This window comes from Strigops habroptila, chromosome 19, assembly GCF_004027225.2.
Source record: "Strigops habroptila isolate Jane chromosome 19, bStrHab1.2.pri, whole genome shotgun sequence".
Lineage (NCBI taxonomy): Eukaryota > Metazoa > Chordata > Aves > Psittaciformes > Psittacidae > Strigops > Strigops habroptila.
This window is the reverse complement of record NC_044295.2, coordinates 4005839-4026894: the sequence shown is the minus strand read 5'-3', so window position 1 is coordinate 4026894 and position 21056 is coordinate 4005839. Positions and strand designations below refer to the sequence as shown.

The 21056-nt window shown below is 60.5% G+C and overlaps 2 protein-coding genes across 2 annotated transcripts; one reads left to right on the top strand and one right to left on the bottom strand.

Moving 5' to 3' along the window:
* Window positions 1-1032: 1032 nt before the first annotated feature.
* On the top strand, window positions 1033-16918 carry SMARCD2 (SWI/SNF related, matrix associated, actin dependent regulator of chromatin, subfamily d, member 2). Its single transcript, XM_030508773.1, has 13 exons — window positions 1033-1289; window positions 8095-8279; window positions 10858-10900; window positions 11476-11598; window positions 11710-11829; window positions 11960-12055; window positions 13361-13462; window positions 14402-14563; window positions 14801-14898; window positions 15127-15262; window positions 15386-15508; window positions 15599-15700; window positions 15805-16918. Exons 1-13 carry the CDS (start codon window positions 1119-1121, stop codon window positions 15856-15858), a joined length of 1515 nt encoding a protein of 504 aa, XP_030364633.1. The 5' UTR covers window positions 1033-1118; the 3' UTR covers window positions 15859-16918.
* Window positions 16415-21039, bottom strand: PSMC5 (proteasome 26S subunit, ATPase 5). Its single transcript, XM_030508775.1, is given in 14 exon segments — window positions 16415-17105; window positions 17886-17972; window positions 18050-18061; window positions 18063-18106; window positions 18109-18160; window positions 18258-18356; window positions 18447-18637; window positions 18760-18886; window positions 19019-19249; window positions 19347-19403; window positions 19747-19844; window positions 19986-20055; window positions 20350-20421; window positions 20926-21039. Coding segments are annotated over 14 exon segments (1233 nt in total). The 5' UTR covers window positions 20965-21039; the 3' UTR covers window positions 16415-17051.
* Window positions 21040-21056: the final 17 nt, after the last annotated feature.

The window sequence follows — 21056 nt, the reverse complement described above, 5'->3', positions numbered from 1 at the left end:
GCAGTTCAGAGCCAGCACCACATCCCTGTGCCAAGGGATGCCCCAGGAAACCCTTTCCCTGCCGCTGCTTGTTGGGTTTGATGTCCATGAATGCAGCCCCCACACACACCAAGGGGCTGGGGTGTTTTTAGGCCACCCCATGATCACCCAGCACTGCAGTGGGGCTGGGAGCTGCGCGGAGACCCCATCCCCTTTGGAGTGCCCATTTTCACTTGTGATTTCAGGTGAAGAGCGGCGAAACTTCTACTTTATTACTTTTAAATGAATGCCAGAAGATAAGAAGTCTCCATCTGTGGAGATCTGCTGTGACTCCATCATAGCACGTCCTCCGCTGCTTCTTAGGCCCAAAATGTGAATTCAAGACAGCAAGACATAGGGATGCTCCATGGTCCAGCTCTGGTCCAGCACCCCAAAGCACCCCACGTTTTCTGCAAGCAGCTTGCTGGGAGAAGGCAGCAGAGCTCTGCTCTCGTCCTGCTCCCTGTGTCAGCAGCCAGACTGGTTGAACCGGGCCCAGGCAGGACCCTGACAGCGCAGGGCTGAGTGCTTGTGTCCTGCCTGGGCAAAGCAGCGGCGGCAAAGAGGGAAGGGGAGAGTCTGCCCGGTCAGTGGCCGCAGGGTGAGTGTTCTGGTGGTGGAAACAGAGCAGCAAGAGAGGAGAGGGGGGGAAAGGAGAGAGAAAAGGATGCAAAGAGCAAGAAACGGGAGCGGGTCAGCAGCAGCCGCGGGTGGCGGAGCCAGAGCTGGGGTAGGAGGAAGGGGGGAGGAGGAAAAGAGAGGGGCTGAGCCTCTGCCCCATAGGGCAGCGCTGAACCGGGTCCTGCGGTGCGGCCAGCCCCACATGGGCTGCGCGCCCCCTGCACACGCGCCCGCGCGCACACACGGGGGGCGGAGCCTCAGCGCGGAGGGTGGGCGGGGCCTAGGCACCATGGGCGGGGCCCAGGCACGGTGGGCGGGGCTTCGTCACGGTGGGCTGCTCTGGGGGCGTGGCCTCAGAGCGGGGGGCGTGCCCTCACCACGGGGGCGTGGCCAGCGGGCGCCGCGCGCTGACTCGGTCCGCGGTCGCCGCCGCTCCCGTGTGACCCGCGCGGCCGGGGCCGCCCCCCCCCCGCCCCGCCATGGCCGGCCGCGGCTCCTTCCCGCTCAGCCCGCTGCCCCCCGCCGCCGCCCCGCCGCCCCCGGGGCCCGGCCCCGCCATCATGCGCGGCCCCAGCCCGGTTCCTGCCGCCGCCGCTGCCGCCGCCGCGCCGGGATACCGCCCCATGGGCCCCGCCGCCGCGCAGTACCAGGTGAGGCGGCCTCGGGGGAGTCGGGGTGGCGGGGGGGCGCGGAGGTCCCGCAGGGCCCGGGCGGGGTGCGCAGGGCGCTGGGCCGGCCGTTGGGGCCTTCCCCGCGGCTGCCGGCACAGGCCCGGCCGCGGCTTCGCAGCCATTTCCCGTAGCGCGGCCCTGCTCGGAACCTGTTTATCCGCCTCTTCAGCCAAGGCGGGGGAAGCGCTCGGTGCTGCGGGTGCGTGTCCTCAAGGAGGAGCTGAGGAGATGGGGAAGTGGTGGCTGAGGAGAGCAGGCGCGGGGGAAAGTAAACCTGAACGGGGAGTGAAGAGGGAAAAGAAACTCCTCGTTTTCCAGCCTGATCGTAGGATCCTGGAGTCAACCGGGCTGGAAAAGACCTTTAAGCTCATCAAGTCCAACCGCTCCCCAGCACTGCCAAGGCCACCACTAACCCATGGCACTGAGGGCCTCGGCTACACGGTGTGTGAACACTTGCAGGGACGGTGACTCCAGCCCTGCCCTGGGCAGCCTGTTCCAATGCCTGAGCACCCTTTGGGGAAGGAATTGTTCCTCATCTCCATCTAAACCTGCCCTGGCGCAGCTTGAGGCCGTTTCCTCTTGTCCCATCCCTTGGGAGCAGAGACCAGCCCCCTCCTGGCTCCATCCTCCTGTCAGGCAGTTGTAGAGAGCGATAAGGTCCCCATCTCTTATTAGACCATCCCCTATTAGAAGTGTATTCTGACCTAGAGCACCCAAGTTTCGCCTCCCTCTCGCACACACGGCTCATGGGTCCACTCCTGGGCACACGGTGGGTGTTTCAGGTGTTAGGTTTGTGGTGTACAGCAGGCTTGGAATGGAGGAGCCCAGCTGTGCAACACGTTCTCGCCCGCTGCTGGTCGCCTCCTCCAGAGCTCCTGCCTCGTTTGTGTGAGTTAGTTAGAACTTAAGGAATAAATCCAGCTGAGGGCATTTCCAGCTTGGTTAACACGGGATGAGGAAACAACTACCCCCTTGTAGCCTTAAAACCAGCGAAAAGCCTGGTGCTGGAGACCAGAGGTGGCACAGCCAAGGCCGGTGTGAGCGTGAATCGACAGCGTTCCATTTGTCCTGACCTTCCGTGTGTTGCAAAATCCAGCTGGGAAAAACGGTGCCTGTCGGAGCAGCCGGGAGCTGCTGTGAGTGAACAGGAGAACATATGTTTGCCTTTCCCCCTCCCCGTTGCTGGCCATAACACCGTGCTGGCAGCACATGTTGGGAGCACACGGCCGCCGTAGGGTGTTGTGTACAGCACCGTGGTGTCTGGCACTGTTGAACCAGCACGGTGGGGATGGTCGGAGAGCACCACGATGAGCTGGTGGTGGTGAGCACCAATGCCTCAAGCTGCATCTGCATGGGAAGGATCCAGAGGGTCTTGCCCTTTGTTTTGCAATTCCCAGGCTGGGGAAAGCAGCCCCTCCCTGCCCAGCGGCCATCCCTGCTCTACCCGCAGGACTTCCTGCTCCGTTGTCCCCTGGTTTGATGAAGAAACTTCATTATTTGGGCACTAGGAGACACAAGAGGCCTCATCTGCGCCAGCGAGTGCTTCGGGGCTCTTTAAGCACTGGATTTTCCAACATATGCTCGTCCTTCTGACATCCGTGCGTGCCTGCTGCTGATTTCCTGGCGGCTCCAGCAGGGAATTCACGAGGGTGACTCCCTTTGGGAGTTCCTTCTGGGAGCTGATGTTTCCAGAGCTTCCAGGTGCTGGTGCCATGCCCAGAATGGGAAGGAGAGGGGGTTTGTCCAGGAGAAGAGTGATCAGCTGAGCTGTTGGGCTGCTTGGTGGTGGGTCTCTGGGCAGAGCCCCCATCCTGGTCCCTGTGCTGGCTCCAGAGTTACCCCGTGCTGGTGCTTCAGTGCTGCACAGAGGTGGCAAAAGGGTTTCATTGGCACTTGCTGGTGGGAAGGAGCCTGTTTTCCATGGGACAGGAGGGCTGTTGTCCCAGCCCTCAGAGATCCCATCCCTGGACAGCCAGCAGTGTGATGGGGAATGGTGCATTGTGGATAGAGGAGGTGGAGAACTTGCTGGTGTGGAGCCAGCTGAAAGATGGGGTGGCCTGGACGTGTTGGAGAGGGTGTCGTGATCCCGATCGACCCCGTCGTCTCGGGACTAGAGGAAAACTGTTCCTGCTCATGGGGTGATGGGGGTTGGCTTGGAGGGGACCTGGGGACAACAGCCAGGGCTGGAGCTCCACCAGAGTGCTGCTGCTTGGGCCGGGTGACCCCACCCTTCCCAAGGGAGAGGGTTTCCAAGGCAGGTTTCATCACAGACTGAGCCTCCAGTTAACTGAAGTGATGATACAAAGCAGATGAACGCTGTCCTCTTAGAGCAAGAGGGAGGAAGGCAGCAACAGAGCGTTGTGGCCTCTGAAACACTCTTTTGTTGCTCCTGGGGGAATGTGACAGTGAAGTTCTGGGTTGAACTTCAACAGAAGTTGCTGTTGAAGGCCCTCACTTCATCTTCCCCCTTCTCAAGAGCTCTGTGGGGGTGCCGTTCCCTGGGCAGTTGAGCCGTGCAGCAGCACCAAAGGCACTGGTTTATTGCAGGCCCCTCTCTCTGCTCTCCCCATCTGTGCCTCCAAGCTGCCAGTTTCTCTTTCAAGCAGGAGCCCAGCACCTTTGTTCCTTGTTCCTGCTTGCGTTCGTGCCCGTGTTCCAACTTGAATCCCTGTGACCTTTCCTTTCCCTGACCTGGCACATCTGCAGCTCCAGACGTGAGGCTGCAGCCGAGCAGGTTTGTCTGGACCCAACATCTCCTCCGGTGCCTGAAACGCTGCCAGCACGTGGTCTGAACCTGCTCCGGGTCTCTGCCTGTTGCATTGTCCTTCTCCCTTTGATTTACTACTTCCTCATCTACTGGCTCCCGCAGCTCCTCCCGTCTCAAAACACAGCAGCTCTTCCAAGTGTGACAAACTGTGCTGGGGCAGTTTGGGGGCTTGCTGGGAGCAAAATGCTGCCTGCAACAGCATCTTGAGAACAACCACCTCCCAAATGAAGATCTTCACCAGCACAAACCCAGGCTCCTCCTGGCACTCTCCCAGGAGGGATCTGCTCACAGATAAGAATGAACAAAGAGGGGGAAAGCACCCTTTTGGGGTGTGCTGGAGGGGCTCACTTGGTCCCAGTCCATGTGAAGAGCCATGGGTTGAGTGGTGGCTTCTTGAGAGCAGCCTGGCAGTAGAGCTCAAATCCCGTTTGAACAGGGTTTGTTTCTCCATCTCTCCTAATGGGATGTGCTGCCGTGCAGGGAGGGACTTGCAGGAAGAGCTGTTGTTGCCTGGCATCTCTCCAGGGCTCTGCTCCCAAAGCCCCGGGCGAGGATGCACGTGAGCTCTCGCTGTTAGTGTGTACAAAGTTGGATCGTGCCTTTCTGGCCAGAGCACAACGGGATGTGCGATGGGAAGAGCCTGTTCCCCTTGCTGGGGAGATGCAGGGGAGAGCTGCAGCCTTGGGAGGAAGATGGGAGCTGTGCTCTGAGTTGCTGCTTCTCTTCAAGCTCGCTCTCCGGCTTCTTCCAGATCCATCCTGTGATTTATTGCTCCCCTTGTTTTTCCTTTCTGCTACCAGCCTTCAATTTCTGGGCTGCCCTTCCTCAAGAAGGGGCCTTTGGCAGGCGGGAAGGCTTCTGTCATGCCAGCAAACATCCATTGGGAAGCCTTCCAGCCTCCCATTGGATTCAGCTGAAGCTGACTCTGAGCAAAGCTCCCCAAACACAAACGGCCTGTGCATTGACCTGGGATGAACCGCTAAACCACAGCCAGCCCCATCCGCTCCTTTGGCTCTGGCAGGCAGCAGAAACAAGCTGTTTTCTGTCCCATTTCCAAAGGGCTCTCCGCAGGGAGGGCTGGGTGAGGTCCAGCTTGTTCCTCAGAGCTGAGCTTGCCAGGTTTGCCCTTTGTCCACCCCACTGGCAGCGGCGGTGGGGCAGGGAGGGGAGCACGAGGACCCGGAGGAATGGGGCAGCAGCGCAGCCCTGGGTGAGGAGGGGTGGGCAGGGGGACAAGGAGTGTCAGGCAGGAATGAGCTAAGGAAGGGCTCCTTGGGTTGAGCTGGTTGAATAAAATAAGCTGAATTTAAGCCCTCTTGCATCCTGCTCACTTCCAGGGCTTCCCAAAGGGGCTGGAGGCAGGTTTCAGCCACCAGGGCTGTAATGCTGCTTTGTGGCTTAGCTGGGGATTGAAGGCTGCCCCATGCCTGAGTCTTAGTCCTGTTTTGCTGAGAGGTTTCTCCATTCCCCTTAATTTGCAAACCTTGAGGGGAAACTGCATCCATCTGCGTGGAGGATTCTGCGTTCCCTTGTTTTCCTCATCCAGGCAATTCAACGTGGGTCCATGGTAGGCTGAACTCACCCCCCCCCAGCAGCTCAGCTGTGGCTGATGGTTCTCAGATGTTTGTGGAGGTGATGTTAAAGAGTGAAGTATGACAGATCCATTCCTCCTTGCGCTGCATCTCTCACTGCTGACAGAATTGGCTTCTCTTCTCGCAGCCTCTTGTCCCTCCAAAGAGCAGATGGACACACAGGACACCTTGCACAAGGTGCTGTCACTGGTGTGGAGCTGGCAAAGACTCTCTCGACCAAATCCAGCCAGCCTCCAAATCTGGGATAGATGAGAAATACAACCCATGGAGTGGCAGAGGGAGGCAGGAGAGGCCTCAGGGCATGGTGGTGGTGATGAGAGCTGCCCTGGCTGAAGGACAGGAGCTGGCCATGGCCACCTTAGTCCAAGCAAGCTGCTGACAGTGTTCCCTTGTCCGTGCATGTGGGGAAGGGGTTGTGTTGTCCATTGTCATGTAGGGAACCTCTCCAACCTTCACCAGGTTCCCTGGGGCACTGATCACTGTCTCTTATGTGGGCTTGAGGAGCACCCAGGGGCAGAGCTTTGCTCAGGAGCCATCTGCCTTCTCCATGCTCCTGGTGGCTCTGGGGAGTTGCAGGTGACCACTTGCACTGTGCAGCTCTCCTTGGGGCTCCTGAATGTCAGCTTAGAAGTTCCACAGCTTCTCATGGCTTATCTGTTCTCCAGAAGCTCTGGTAGGTGGCTGAGCAGGGTTATGGGAGCACACTCCTCCTGGAACCACGCTGCAAACAAGTATTTACGCAGTACCCTTGTGTTTTACTGCTGCCAAGGGTGGGGATCTTGGTGCTGCCTCTCCTCCTGGGCCTGCCACGGAGGATCTCTTGATAAACCCAGAGAAACTGGGTTCTGGCCTTGTGGTTTTTGGCATAAGAGGAGGTGCTGCTGCCTGCGGGCGGCTCTTGGCCATGCTGGAGCAGTCCTGCTTGTCACGAGGAGCTGCGCAAATGTGGCTGATCCAAAGGAGAGGAACATCAGGGGGCTGCGAGGAGGAAGAACCACGCTCCTGCCGTGTAGCAAGGGCAGGTTTGTGAGCCCAGGCTCCAGAGTTGCTGCTTCAGAGGAAAGGAGAGCCAGTATTTGGTTGTGTAATGGGCTCAGCCCTTTGTGTGTGTGTGTGTGGTTTGGAACTGCCCCGTGCAGCACGAACGCTGTGACCCGCTGCTGCTTGTGACACTTCTCGATGCAGCACTTGGTGCGTTTTGGGGGTCTCCAAAACAGAGACACCAGAGGCCTCCAGAGCAACTCGAGCTCTCGGGTTTGCACTGAGCAGCTTTTCGGGGAGGACGTTTGTCTCCAGCTGCCATCAAACCAACCCCCCTGCCACATATCTGAGCCTGTCCATAAGAAGTTCCGCCTAAGAGCTCATCTCAGTCTCCCTTCAGTCAGGTTAAACCCATTCCCCTTTGTCCAGAGCCCTTCTCCAGCTTTCTCCTTGGCCTCCTTTGGGTATCGTAGGGCTGCCTTAAGATGCTGTCATGAGGTGGCTTCGTTAGCGGGGAAGGCTGGTGGGAGGGGAGCCGTGGGGGTGTCCTGGCACGTTGTGGAGCCTGCGGCAGAGCAGAAATGTTGCTCTCCCAGCCCCGTGTCTTGGCAGCAGGGAGCCGAGGATCAAAGGATCCCGGGAAGCTGTTGGCTTGGGCCGCCGCTGCAGCAGGCTGGAGCACCTAAGGGGCAGGCAGTGGGTCGTGGGGTGCTGTAACTGGTTGCTGAGGGTCGCAGTGGGGTGCAGGCCTGGTGGCACTTGTGAGCCAGCGCTGCGGGTGCTGTATTGCCAAGCTGCGCTGTGCTAGGGGATGCGGATGGGCTGTGAGGGCTGCCCTGGGTCGGGACCCCTCGCAGGGGTCTGTTGTGGCTCATAAATGCCCTTTCTAGGTCCCTGGCTGGGGAAGGACAGGAGCTGGGGTGCTGGCAGGGGGTGAGCTCTCACCTCCATCCCTGCGTTCCTTCCTCATTCCCGGAGCTGATAGGAAGTGGGATTGCTCCAGTTCCCTCCCAGCATCACTTCCAGCACTGCTGCTTTCTGGAGGGGAACCCTCTGCACAGCCCCTGATGTCCCCAGGCTTTGCAGGCAGTAGTGACCCTCGCGATGCTCCAGGTCCCACATCTCCTGCTGTGCTGGTGGCTCAGGCCGTGCGTGGTTTCAGCTCTGCGCTGGTGGCCAGGCTGAGCTTCCCCTGTGCTCAGTGTCTTCTGCTCGTCCTGGTTCTGCTTTCCCATCACTCTTCCTGCAGGAGGAAGGCTGCAGCTCCAAGTGTTCTTCCCTCTTCCTTTCCCTGTCCCTGGCTCACACCTTGGAGCAGGACACAGCTGCAGGAATCTCGTCGGGAAGAAGCAAGAGGGCCGATGGCATCAGCTGGTCCCAGCAAGGCTCAGCTCCCCCGTGCAGGGCAGCATTTAACACATTCCTCTCTTCTCTCCCCCCCCAGCGCCCCGGGATGCCGCCCGGCAGCAGGATGCCCATGGCAGGGCTGCAGGTGGGACCACCAGGAGCCCCCCCATATGGAGCAGCCTCCCCGATGAGACCCGGCCTGCCACAGTCCATGATGGATCCCTTCAGGAAGCGCCTGCTGACCCCCCAGGCACAGCCCCCACTGGCCACCCAGAGGAGAGGGTAAGGGGGTGGCACCGGGAGCTGGGCTGTTCTATGGGGATGGGGGCAGAGATCACTCAGTTGCTGCTTCCCTGCGCTCTCGTCTCCGTGCCAGTAACCAGCAGCCTCACTACGTGCAGCTGTGCTTGCCAGGAGCCCCAGCACCAGCTCCTTGAGGTCTTTCCCCCTCTACTCTGTTCTTATGAGACCCCTCTTGCAGCACTGTGTGCAGTTCTGGTGTCCCCAACACAAGGACATGGAGCTGTTGGAGCAAGTCCAGAGGAGGCCACGAGGATGCTCAGGGGCTGGAGCAGCTCCTGTATGGAGACAGGCTGAGAACATTGGGGCTGTTGAGCCTGGAGAAGAGAAGCTGCGTGGAGACCTCAGAGCAGCTCCCAGTGTCTGAAGGGGGCTACAAGGGTGCTGGAGAGGGACCTTCATCAGGGGCTGTAGCGATAGGACAAGGAGTGATTGAGATGAGCTCTGAGGCAGAAGCTCTTCCCTGTGAGGGTGCTGAGGCGCTGGCACAGGGTGCCCAGAGAAGCTGTGGCTGCCCCATCCCTGGCAGTGTTCAAGGCCAGGTTGGACACAGGGGCTTGGAGCAACCTGCTCTAGTGGAAGGTGTCCCTGCCCGTGGCAGGGGGTTGGGACTGGATGATCTTAAGGTCCTTTCCAACCCAAACCAGCCTCTGATTCTATGATTCTCAGGGCAGGGTCCCTTGGTCCTAATGAATACTCAGGTCCCATTCCCTGCCCTGAGCTCAGTTGGCTCCGTGATCCCTCCACAGGCTATTGCAGCCTCTGCACAGCCACTGCGCATCCCAGGCAAGCTGGGGATTAGGGACAAGGGGCAGCTCACCACGGAGCAGACGCCAGCAGGCGGATAAGGCTGCAGCTCATTCCCAAGGGCTGGCTGCATGGATCAGCCGTGCTCAGCCGGGCGAGCATCCTTGCTCCCAGATGGCTGCAGATCAAGGGATTGGGAATTTCCAGCTGCTGATGGGGTGGCCAAAGCCTGCAGGGCAGGAAGCATTTATAATGCATCAGGAGGAGCTCAAAGCAGTGCCCTGGCCCCCTCTTCAGCCCTCCCAGTGTGTCCATAGGGTAACCTGTGTACCTTGCACATCACTGCTGCCCTGCTGCCAAAGGAAAGGGACTTCCCTCTGCCTGCTGGACTCTGCCCCATGCACCCTCATGCATGCAGCAGAATGGGAGGAGAGTGTTTCCCTCTGTATCCAGGCATTGAGCAGGAATTGAGTGTGGAATGAGGGTGGGCTCAGGCTGGCAGCTGCTGCAGAGCATGGGGTGGGAAGAGAGGACAGGGCTCTGTGGTCCTGCAGGAGAGAAATAAACTGGCTCTGAGCAGGGCTGCAGCCCTGCTGTGGCCACTGTTTCCTTTTTACCCGTGAAGATTTCAGCCCCACCGTGGCAAGGTTGGTTTGTTTTAAGCTGGTTTTAAGCGAGTTCCTGGAAATGGGCTTTGGTTTGTATTAAATGGGATGGCCATTTCCAGAAAGGGAATACAGGAACACTGTCTTGCAGACAGGAGGATGCTGCAGCCACAGCTTTGCCTTGTACCACCTTCTCCTTGCTCCTGCCTTGCAGCGCCTTTAGCAAGAGGCAGCAGCAAAGCAAACTGACCCCAGGGACTGGGTTTGCTTCCCTGTGAAAGGCTTGAGACACCCAACACCTTCCCTCTGGAATCCTCTTGGCTGGACTGCGGCCCTGATCCAGCTCTGGGGCAACAGCACAAGAGGGACGTGGAGCTGCTGGAGCGAGGCCAGAGGAGGCCCCGGAGCTGCTGCGAGGGCTGGAGCAGCTCTGCTCTGGAGCCAGGCTGAGAGAGCTGGGCTGGGGCAGCCTGGAGAAGAGAAGGCTCCTGAAGGGGAGACCTTAGAGCAGCTCCAGGGCCTAAAGGGGCTCCAGGAAACCTGGAGAGGGGCTTTGGGCAAGGGATGGAGGGACAGGCCAAGGGGAATGGCTTTAACCTGCCAGAGGGGAGACTGAGATGAGCTCTGAGGCAGAAGCTGTTCCCTGTGAGGGTGCTGAGGCGCTGGCACAGGGTGCTCAGAGAAGCTGTGGCTGCCCCATCCCTGGCAGTGTTCAAGGCCAGGTTGGACACGGGGGCTTGGAGCAACCTGCTCTAGTGGAAGGTGTCCCTGCCCGTGGCAGGGGGTTGGAACTGGATCAGCTTTAAGGTCCCTTCCAACACAAACCAGTCTGCGATTTTGTGATGATTCTATGATACATTCTCTTACTCACTTGCTTTCTGACACTAAGCTGAGGTCTCATGGCCTTAGATGCTCTTACAGCATCTCTTTGCCCTCCTCCTGCAAGTCCAAAGTCCCTGTCACAAAGAGCAGCCCCAAAAGGACACCTACTCCCCCAGACCTGTTCACTGCTGCCAGTCAGAGCCATCCTCATGGCACTGCCACTGCGACTCCCTCTCTGGAACTGGCCCTGTTGGTGGCTGGATGGGGCCAAAGTGCTACCAGGCTTCTGGCGTACGAGCAGGGCTCAGCAGTGTCCCCAGCACCCGCTGGGCAGGCAGCAGGATGTCCTGTGAGGTGTTTTGTGCCTGTCTCTGTGCTCTTTGCAGGGTGAAGAGGAGGAAGATGGCTGACAAGGTGCTGCCACAGCGGGTGAGTGCTGCCTGGGTGCGTTGGGAACGCACTGAGGTGCTGCAGGGCCCTGGTGCGTCTGTGCTGCCTTCCCAGGGAGCCGGGGTGATGAAGTGCCCACAGGGAGGAGGATCTCACTGAGCTGCCTTTTGCCCAACTGGGCATTTCAGCTCAGTCCCAAACCCACCCAGAAGATGTCTAATCTCTTCCTCTGGGCTGGCAGGAGAAGGTTTGGGGTGTGCGTAAGTTGGACAAGCAGGACTTTGAGCAAGCCAGGAGCAGCAATGGCTTGGGGTAGGGACCCCAGGAGCACCCTGAGCCTCTCCTGGGCGTCCTTCTGACAATCCAGGGTGACATTACCTGCCCGTGACACCGGGCACAGGACAGGCTCCAAAACGAGGTGTGCAGCACAGCTCTGGGGAGAGCTTTGCAGGCTGGAGTCTTCATTTCAGATGAGAAATCAATGCTGTCATGCTGGGCTCATCACTCGGTGGCTCCTTGGTGGGTCAGCCCAGCACCAGCAGCGTTGCTGGGGCTGGTGTGGGGGATGCAGCCCCAGCCCAGCACACAGGGAATTGCCCATTTCTGTTTGGCAGATCCGGGAGCTGGTCCCAGAATCCCAGGCCTACATGGACCTCCTCGCCTTCGAGCGCAAGCTGGACCAAACCATCGCTCGGAAGAGGATGGAGATTCAGGAGGCCATTAAGAAGCCGCTGACGGTGCGTGGCCACACTGGCTGGATGGGATGGGATGAGGTGGGTGCTGCTCTGGGTGCTGGCAGCCCCCCTCTCACTCCAAGCATCGCCCTTCTCTGGTTTTCTATCTCACAGCAAAAGCGGAAGCTGAGGATTTACATCTCCAACACTTTCACCCCGGCCAAAGAAGAAGGGGAAGGTGGGGAGCGTGTGGCCTCCTGGGAGCTGCGTGTGGAGGGCAAACTGCTGGAGGATGTAAGGATACAGGCAGGGATGAACTGGTTCTGGGGGGAGCACTGGTGCCCTGGGCTGGGCTGGATGGAGGTGGTTTTGGGTTGAAGCCCTCCATGGCAGCGTCAGGCCAAGTCTCTGCTCTCTTTTGCAGCCGAGCAAGCAGAAGAGGAAGTTCTCCTCCTTTTTCAAGAGCCTCGTCATAGAGCTGGACAAAGAGCTGTATGGGCCAGACAACCATCTAGTGGAGGTGAGATGAAAGGCTCGTGGTGCTTGGGGGTGTTGAGCAAGGAGCTTTTGGGTGCTGGGGAAGGTGCTGAGCCCTCCATGGGGGACCAGGCTCAAGTTTTCTTCCCTGCTGGTGGCTGGTGTGATGGGTCCTGGCAGCAAGTGCTGCCCACTCAGCTCTTAACCCCTCCTGCCTGCAAGTAGAAGGGCACCGGAGCTGGTGCAGGGCCTGGAGCACAAGTGTGATGAGGAACGGCTGAGGGACCTGGGGGGGTTTAGTCTGGAGAAGAGAAGGCTCAGGGGGGACCTGATCGCTCTCTGCAACTGCCTGACAGGAGGATGGAGCCAGGAGGGGGCTGGTCTCTGCTCCCAAGGAACAAGGGATGGGACAAGAGGAAATGGCCTCAAGCTGCACCAGGGCAGGTTTAGATGGAGCTGAGGAACAATTCCTTCCCCAGAGGGTGCTCAGGCATTGGAACAGGCTGCCCAGGGCAGGGCTGGAGTCACCGGCCCTGCAAGTGTTCACACACTGAGCCGAGGCCTCAGTGCCATGGGTTAGTGGTGGCCTTGGCACTGCTGGGGAATGGTTGGACTCGATGAGCTTAAAGGTCTTTTCCAACCTGGTTGATTCCATGATTCTAAGCACGCGGCCAGAGCTGAGGTGTGGGGCTGCAGCGAGGTGCTGGCTCTGGGAGGCAACTTGGACAGCCCCACGTCCCTCGGGCTTGCAGAAGTGAGGCCCAACACAGGAGCTGACGCTGCAGAAAAGCTCATTGTGCATCCCGGAGCCCGGTGGGAAGCGGGATCTGCCCCGTTACCTCTCAGCCTGCTGCTGAGCTGGAAGCTCCTGGGGGAGGCGAAGCGCTGCCTATGGGTGGGATCAGCCCTTTGGTGGGTGCAGCTGCCTGGAACAGGTTTTCCCTGTACCCGGCTCCTGCTTTTTACCCTGGGAAACACTTGTTTCTGTGGTGGTTTGTGACCAGCTCAGATGAGCATCCCCTGCAGTGCCCCAGGCAGGATTGATCCTGCGTGGATTCCAGGAGCTGTTTGAGTCCCTGACATCAAGTGCTCAGGGCTGTAACTCCCCAGCCCATCCCAGCTCCCATCCACCTCTGTGCTGGAGCACATTAAGCTGTATCCTTTGGCCTGGGTGGGCTCTCGGGGTGAAGCCCACTGGGGTCAGACTGCGAGGGGTGGGCTCCAGGCTGTCTGCCCCTGCTGGACCCCTGCACAGAGCCCAAGCCCCGGCTCTCTGCAGAAGGAGGCCTGGTTGCAGGTGGTTTGTCACGCTCCTGGAGCTGACCAGTGTCCCCTTGCTCTCTTGTAGTGGCACCGGCTGCCCACAACCCAGGAGACCGACGGCTTCCAAGTGAAGCGTCCTGGCGATGTCAATGTGAAATGCACTCTGCTGCTCATGCTGGATCACCAGGTAGGGCCCTGGGGACACGTAGGTGCTGGCCGTGCCCTGCTGCCTGTCCTCCTGCACGGCTCAGCTGTGTCGGGGGGCAGATGGGGCCTGGGCTGGGGCAGCACCGTGTATAAGGCTGTTGGGGGGCTGTGAGGATAGAAAGGAGCACAGAGAGCTCCAGGCATGGACCACACAGCCAGTGGGGGCATGAGGGCAGTGCAGGGCACCATGCTTAGGTGAGGGTCACTTCCAAGCACCAGATGGAGCCTTTCAGCCTTTGTTGGTCGATGAGAAACTGAGCACGATCTGTCTCTGTGTGCCTGAGCACAGAACCCCCTCTGCTGTGTCCTGGGCTGCACCCCCAGAGCGTGAGCAGCAAATCAAAGGAGGTGATCCTGCCCCTCTGCTCTGCTCTCGTGAGAGCCCACCTGGATTACTGTGTGCAGTTCTGGTGTCCTCAGCATCAGAAGGACTTGGAGCTGTTGGAGCAAGTCCAGAGGAGGCCACGAGGGTGATCGGGGCTGGAGCAGCTCCCGTATGGAGACAGGCTGAGAACATTGGGGCTGTTAAGCCTGGAGAAGAGAAGCTGTGTGGAGACCTCAGAGCAGCTTCCAGTGTCTGAAGGGGGCTACAAGGGTGCTGGAGAGGGACCTTCATCAGGGACTGTAGTGATAGGACAAGGGGCGATGGGTTCAAACTGAAACAGGGGAAGTTCAGGTTAGATCTAAGGCAGAAGTTCTTCCCTGTGAGGGTGCTGAGGCGCTGGCACAGGGTGCCCAGAGAAGCTGTGGCTGCCCCATCCCTGGCAGTGTTCAAGGCCAGGTTGGACACAGGGGCTTGGAGCAACCTGCTCTAGTGGAAGGTGTCCCTGCTCGTGGCAGGAGGTTAGAACTGGATGAGCTTTGAGGTCCCTTCAACCCAAACCAGTCTGTAATTCCATGCTCCTGTGTGCCCGCGCAGCCTCCACAGTACAAACTGGACCCTCGCCTGGCTCGCCTGCTCGGGGTGCACACCCAGACCCGTGCCAGCATCATGCAGGCGCTCTGGCTCTACATCAAGCACAACAAGCTGCAGGACAGCCACGAGAAGGAGTACATCAACTGCAACCGCTACTTCCGCCAGGTCAGCCCTCACCCTGTGGCCCCAGCACGCTCTGCTGGGAGGAGAACCCCCTTCCCACCCCCAGTACGGCCACAAACAGCACCTTCTTTGGCTGGCAGCACCCTCCAGTCTCAGTTTATACCTTCATCCATCAGCTTGCCATGCACAAACCAGCGCTGGGTGAGCCTCTGCTCTTGCCTGGCCCTCTCGGAGGCGGAGGGAGGCCCTGCCAGTGCAGGCTCTGCTTTGTCCCTCCAGATCTTCAACTGCATCCGCATGCGCTTCTCTGAGATCCCCATGAAGCTGGCGGGGCTCCTGCAGCACCCAGATCCCATCATCATCAACCACACCATCAGGTAGGGGTGGAGAGCGCTCCCCAGGGCTGGGCAGCTCTGGGGGGTGCAGAGTGGTACCTGCAGGGGGGATGAGGTCTGCAGCCCGAAGAAGAAGTAGCTCTGAAGAAGCATGATCCAAACCCACGTGGGGTTTGTTGGGGCAGTTGCTGGGGTGCTGGGGGAGTCGATGCAGCCCTGCAGCAGGGTGGAGGTGAGGAAGTGTCCCCCCAACACCCCGTTTCCTGCCAGCGTGGACCCCAATGACCAGAAGAAGACAGCGTGCTACGACATTGACGTGGAGGTGGATGATCCCCTGAAGGCTCAGATGAGCAACTTCCTGGCTTCCACCACCAACCAGCAGGAGATCGCCTCGCTGGATGCCAAGGTGAGGGGGCTCAGGGCTGGCACTTGGAGGTCGCGCTGCAGAGCTGGGGGGAGCTTGGTGGCAGCAGTGTCCTGCTCGGGGGGGGGGGACACAGCTGCCTCTCACCCCTTGTCCTCTCCCTAGATCCATGAGACCATCGAATCCATCAACCAGCTGAAGACGCAGCGCGATTTCATGCTGAGCTTCAGCAACAACCCCCAGGATTTCATCCAGGAATGGATCAAATCCCAGAGGAGGGACCTCAAGGTAAAAAACCCTGCGGCTGGGCAGAGCGAAGAGCTGGGGGGGTGATCCTGGGGTTCACCCCGTGGCCCCCCCATCCCGTGTTTTGCTCAGATCATAACGGATGTGATCGGGAACCCCGAGGAGGAGCGGCGAGCCGAGTTCTACCAGCAGCCCTGGGCGCAGGAGGCTGTGGGCAGACACATCTTTGCCAAGGTGGGCTCTGTGCTGTGCCGGAGGGGAGCTGCAGGCTTGGGGTGGCAGGATGGGACCATGGGGCAGCCGCTGGCCCTGCCTGACCCCCCCTCCACCTCCTGCAGGTCCAGCAGCGTCGGCAGGAACTGGAACAAGTGCTCGGGATCCGCCTCACCTAAAGGGGCCGGGCAGGGGCTCGGGAGCTCCTTCTCCTCCCGCTGCTGCCTGAGCCTGATGGTACTTACTGGAATCAAACAGCACTTGCACAAACCCGACGTGCCTGGAGGGACTCGGAGCCACCCCTGGGCTCCCCTCGGGAAGCTCTGGCCCCAGGCAGAGCACAGCAGAGGCTCCCCCGGTTCCCCCCTTCCCAGTCCCGCTGCAGCCCTTGTGCTGCGCTACCGCCTCCCGCTTCTCCGCCTCCCGCCCCTGCCCTCCGCCCCCATCGCAGCCGTCCCAGGTCCTCGCTCCCTTCCTCCAGCCACAATCCCTCCGGGAGCTGCTGCCCAGCAGGGACAAGCTGCCCGTGTGCGACAGGAGGTGCCTCCTGCTCTCCCTGAGCCCAGCTGCCACCAGGGCAGGCGCAGCCCTGCCCCTCTGCAACCAAAGTCGTGTCATTCCAAAACGCCAGCCCCCCCCCCCCCCCCCCCCTCCCCCCGACGTTTTGCACTATTTTTTGTGAGCAGGTTTTATATAAAAAAAAAATAATAGATAAAAAAAAAAAAAGCGTTTTTGTACAGTGGGTTTGTATTTGAGTAATATATTGAGTTCCTCTTCCTGCACCCATGGCCTCAATCGATGCAGTGGGGGGGGGGGGGGGCTCAAAGGGCTGGCTCGGCCCCAAACTGCTCTTTTTTTAGATAGAAAAAAGGTTTTTTAGGGGGAAGTTTTTGACAATCAGTTGATTTATTGAATGAGTGACGTGTCCCAGGTGATCCCACGCCTGGGGGGGGGCAGAGGGGGTGGCTCTGCCCTCAGCAGCCAGTGGGAGCACCAGGGCTATGGAGGGAACTGGAGATGCTGGGGACTGAGGGGACCAAGTGGGGCGGAGGCGACGGTGCCACCAAAGTGCCTTAACCTGCCCCCCCCCCCTGCCCGGGCTGGGGCGGCTCTGCCTGCTCCGGGGGGGTGCAGGCAGAGGGGAGGGGGGTTTACACGGCTCAGGGGTGCCTGCTCTGCCTCTTGTATAACCAGTTTTTGTCTATTTTGGATGTTTTCTAATAAAAGCAGTTAGCAGCAGCTCGTGTGGGTGTGTGCTGAGTCCCAACACCCCCCCCCCCCTCCACCCCAGCCCCACAGCAGGGCACAGGCCTGGCCGCAGCAGCACTTTATTAGAGGTGGTGCAGCCCCAGGAGCAGCCCCGGCCTCGCTGTTACTTCCACAGCTTCTTGATGGACATGTTCTTCTCGCTGTCCTTCTGCATCACCTGGGCACGGAGGAGACAACAGTTGGGGTCTCCCCAGCACGCAGCCCCCAGTTGGGTGCTAAGAACCCCCAAACCCAGCACTGGCCCCAGCTGTCACCTCCCTGCCCTCTTCCAATGTCACTCACACGGGGACAACCCCCTTATAGACTGGTTTGGGTGGGAAGGGACCTCAAAGCTCATCCAGCCCCAACCCCCTGCCACGGGCAGGGACACCTTCCACTAGAGCAGGTTGCTCCAAGCCCCTGTGTCCAACCTGGCCTTGAACACTGCCAGGGATGGGGCAGCCACAGCTTCTCTGGGCACCCTGTGCCAGCGCCTCAGCACCCTCACAGGGAAGAGCTTCTGCCTAAGAGCTCATCTCAATCTCCCCTCTGGCAGGTTAAAGCCATTCCCCTTGGCCTGCCCCTACAGGCCCTTGTCCAAAGCCCCTCTCCAGGTTTCCTGGAGCCCCTTTAGGCACTGGAGCTGCTCTAAGGTCTCCCCTTGAAGAGCTTTCTCTTCTCCAGGCTGCCCCAGCCCAGCTCTCTCAGCCTGGCTCCAGAGCAGAGCTGCTCCAGCCCTCGCAGCAGCTCCGGGGCCTCGCTCTTGTGTTGCTGGACCCAGCGCTGCAGGGAGGGCTCTTACCACTGCTCTCTGTCCCCAGGACTGACCCCAATCACATTTCTCACCTCCCAGGTCCTGCCAGACGCTGCCCAGGCCCATTTACGCCCCCCCCCACAAGGAGCCGTTGCTGCAGGACCCCCCCCCCCGCACCTCTTTCGCCTCCCCCACAGCACTTACCTTGGCAACAGCCATTTCAAAGTCTTCTTGCGTGACGTGCACCCGCCTCTCCCTCAGCGCGTACATGCCAGCCTCTGTGCACACCCCCTGCGAGGGACAGGCACGTCAGCACCCACCGCTGCCCCCTCTGCCAGCCCCGGTGCCACCCTGGCGCCCCGGCTCACCTTCACCTCCGCGGCCCGATGCGCCCGGCATCAGCTCCGCGATCTTGCGCAGGTTATGCCTCGCGTCAGGTTCATCTTCCGGGAGTGGGATCTTGAGGATGTCCAGCGGGCCTGGGGGAGAGCGGCAGCGCAGCGAGGGCTGGAGCAGCAGGAAATCGCTTCCAGACAGGGTGGGGAGGGGAGCAGGGCCGCAGGGGCCCACACTTACCTCCTCATTGGGAGGAGGGAACTCGATCTTCCTGTCGATGCGGCCGGGGCGCAGCAGAGCCGAGTCCAGGATGTCGATGCGGTTTGTGGCCATGATCACCTGCATGAGGACAACCACCATCACCACCAGGGCCACCCTGTCACCAGCAGGACACGGCCCCAGCCCCAGGCATGGATAGCACCCTCTGACCTTGATGTTCTTGGTGGCCTCGAAGCCATCGAGCTGGTTGAGGAGCTCCAGCATCGTGCGCTGCACCTCACTGTCCCCACCAGAGCCGCCCTCCAGGCGGGACGAGCCGATGGAGTCAATCTCATCCATGAAGATGATGGAGGGAGCGTGCTCCCGGGCCATCACGAACAGCTCCCGCACCATGCGGGCGCCTGCGGGAAGCAGCGAGGGCTGAGCTGGGCACACTGAGCTCCATCTGCCCCAGCCCCTGTGTGAGGCCGGTCCTGAGGCCACCCAGCACCACGAGAGCTGCCTCCCCGCTGCACCCTCTTACCTTCCCCAATGAACTTCTGCACCAGCTCCGAGCCCGACACGCGGATGAAGGTGCAGTCGGTGTGGTGGGCCACAGCCCTGGCCAGCAAGGTCTTGCCTGTGCCAGGGGGTCCGTAGAGCAGCACCCCCTGCAATGGCCACACGGACACCTCAGCACCCCGACCGTGGTGCACAGGCAGCAGGGGAGACCCCCAGAGGCAACACAGTGGCACCAAAGAGCCCCCAGATGCTGGCCCCCACCATGGACCCCCAACACTTGCCTTGGGCTGGGCGATCCCCAGCGCCTCAAAGAGCTCAGGGTGCTTGACGGGCAGCTCGATCACCTCCTTGATCTCCTTAATCTGCTTGTCCAAGCCGCCGATCATCTCGTAAGTAGAATCTGGAACCTTCTCCACCATCATGAGGGACACGAGAGGGTCCACTTTGTTGGGCAGGATCTTGTGCAGGGTGTAGCTGTCGTTGCGCAGGGCCACGCGGCAGTTCGGGGTCACCTGCAGCCAGCAGAGGGGAACTCAGCACCCCTGCGCAGGGCCAGGATAGGCAGCTCCGGGCTTCCCGTGTCTCCTCCCGCGTTCCCAGGACACTCACGTCGTTGATGTCGATGTTCTTGTCCACATCCACCACGAACTTGCCCTCTGGGTGCACCTGGAAAGTGAGAGTTGCCACCAAGGGTTATTTCCCTGTCATGTGCCCAATACCCACAACGGGTGCGTGGAGCAGGAGGAAGGAGCCAGGGAGCTCGGCCACCACCCTGCAGCCCCCCCTGCCCCCCACAGGCCTGTGCCAGCTGCCTCCCACCAGCAGCGTGGCCCAGGAGAGCGGCCACAATGTGCCCCTCTGGGGCAAAAAGGCCTCATTTCCCATCTTTTAGTCCTTCCACCCCCCCCGAGCTCATGCTCACACTTGCTCCAAGCCCTGGGGATCAAAGGGAGGGTCCATCAGACCTCACCCCAGACCTGCTCACCCTTGGGGCAGCTCAGCCTCGTACCTTGACAAGCACTTTCTTCTTGTCCATGGCTCTCACGACTTCTCCCACGTAGGACCCCTGCTCCTGCAGGAGCTGCAGCTCCTCCCGCAGCAGGCGCACTGCACGGAGGGAGACGTCAGCACCAGCCACAAGCAATTGTGCCCATCCCTGCCCATGATGGAGGGGCAGCACTCGCCCCCGGGGCTGGCAACTGGGCCAGGAGCCACCAGGTGAGGAAGATGCGGGGAGCAGAGCCCTACCTTTAGCATTCAGCTCGTTCCTCTGCGCTTGCAGGCGCCGCAGGTTCTGGCTTTTCTCATTCACAATGAGCTGTTGGGAGAGAAGCTTTGCTGTGTCCTCAATAGCCCACACAGCGCTCACAGCAACTCAGTGTGGGCACCAACACAACGGCCTTTGTTTAGGACAGGGGCCTGAGGGGGACAGCCCTGCCCAGCAGGGTATGGCTACACCCCACTGCCAAGAGCTGGGGCTCATTTCCTACTCCCCCACCACCCAAAGGTTGTTGCCAGCACCTTGGGGCAGTGTTTCCTCCTCACACCCCAGTGCAGGATGCCCACAGCACAGAAAAGGTGCTCCCAATGCAAGCGTAGGGATGTGGCTCACCTGCAGCTCCTCGATCTTGGACAGGTAGTACTGCCGGAGCCCTGTGCCGCCCTTCCCGTCATCCATCTCCATCTGCGGGGCAGCAGAGCTCAGCACCACACGCCTTGGCCCCAGGGACTGCCCATTCCACCCACTAGAGCAGGTTGCTCCAAGCCCCTGTGTCCAACCTGGCCTTGAACACTGCCAGGGATGGGGCAGCCACAGCTTCTCTGGGCACCCTGTGCCAGCGCCTCAGCACCCTCACAGGGAAGAGCTTCTGCCTTATCTCCAACCTGAACCTCCCCTGTTTCAGTTCGAACCCATCGCCCCTTGTCCTATCGCTCCAGCCCCCCATGAGAAGCCCCTCTCTGGCACCCGGAGTCCCACCACCCCCACCTCCCCCTTCTCCCGCAGCCCCCGGGCCCCGCTCAACCCCCGTCCCCTCAGGGAGGCTGGGGCGAGACCCGCCGAGTCACGGCGCCCGCCAGGCCCCGACCACACGCGGTCGCAGCAAAGCCCCGCAGCGGCAGCGCCCCGCGACCGTCCCCGCTCCATCCCGCCCCGCTCCATCCCATCCCGTCCCATCCCACCCCGCACCTGCTCGGGCCCGTCCACCGCCATCTTCTCCGCCGGCATCGGGCCCCGGCGCCGCTCTTGCCGGCAACAAAGATGGCCGCCGCCCTCCTTCCTTCTTGCACGCCAGGCGCCATGGCGTCACTTCCTCTCCC

Excerpts from the sequence above, each read along its gene's own strand:
- SMARCD2 (XM_030508773.1), top strand. The coding sequence starts at position 1,119 with ATGGCCGGCCGCGGCTCCTTCCCGCTCAGCCCGCTGCCCCCCGCCGCC. Across the intron at positions 11,599-11,709 it reads CCATTAAGAAGCCGCTGACG|CAAAAGCGGAAGCTGAGGAT; the intron begins GTGCGTGGCCAC and ends TCTATCTCACAG. Across the intron at positions 15,263-15,385 it reads TCGCCTCGCTGGATGCCAAG|ATCCATGAGACCATCGAATC; the intron begins GTGAGGGGGCTC and ends TCCTCTCCCTAG.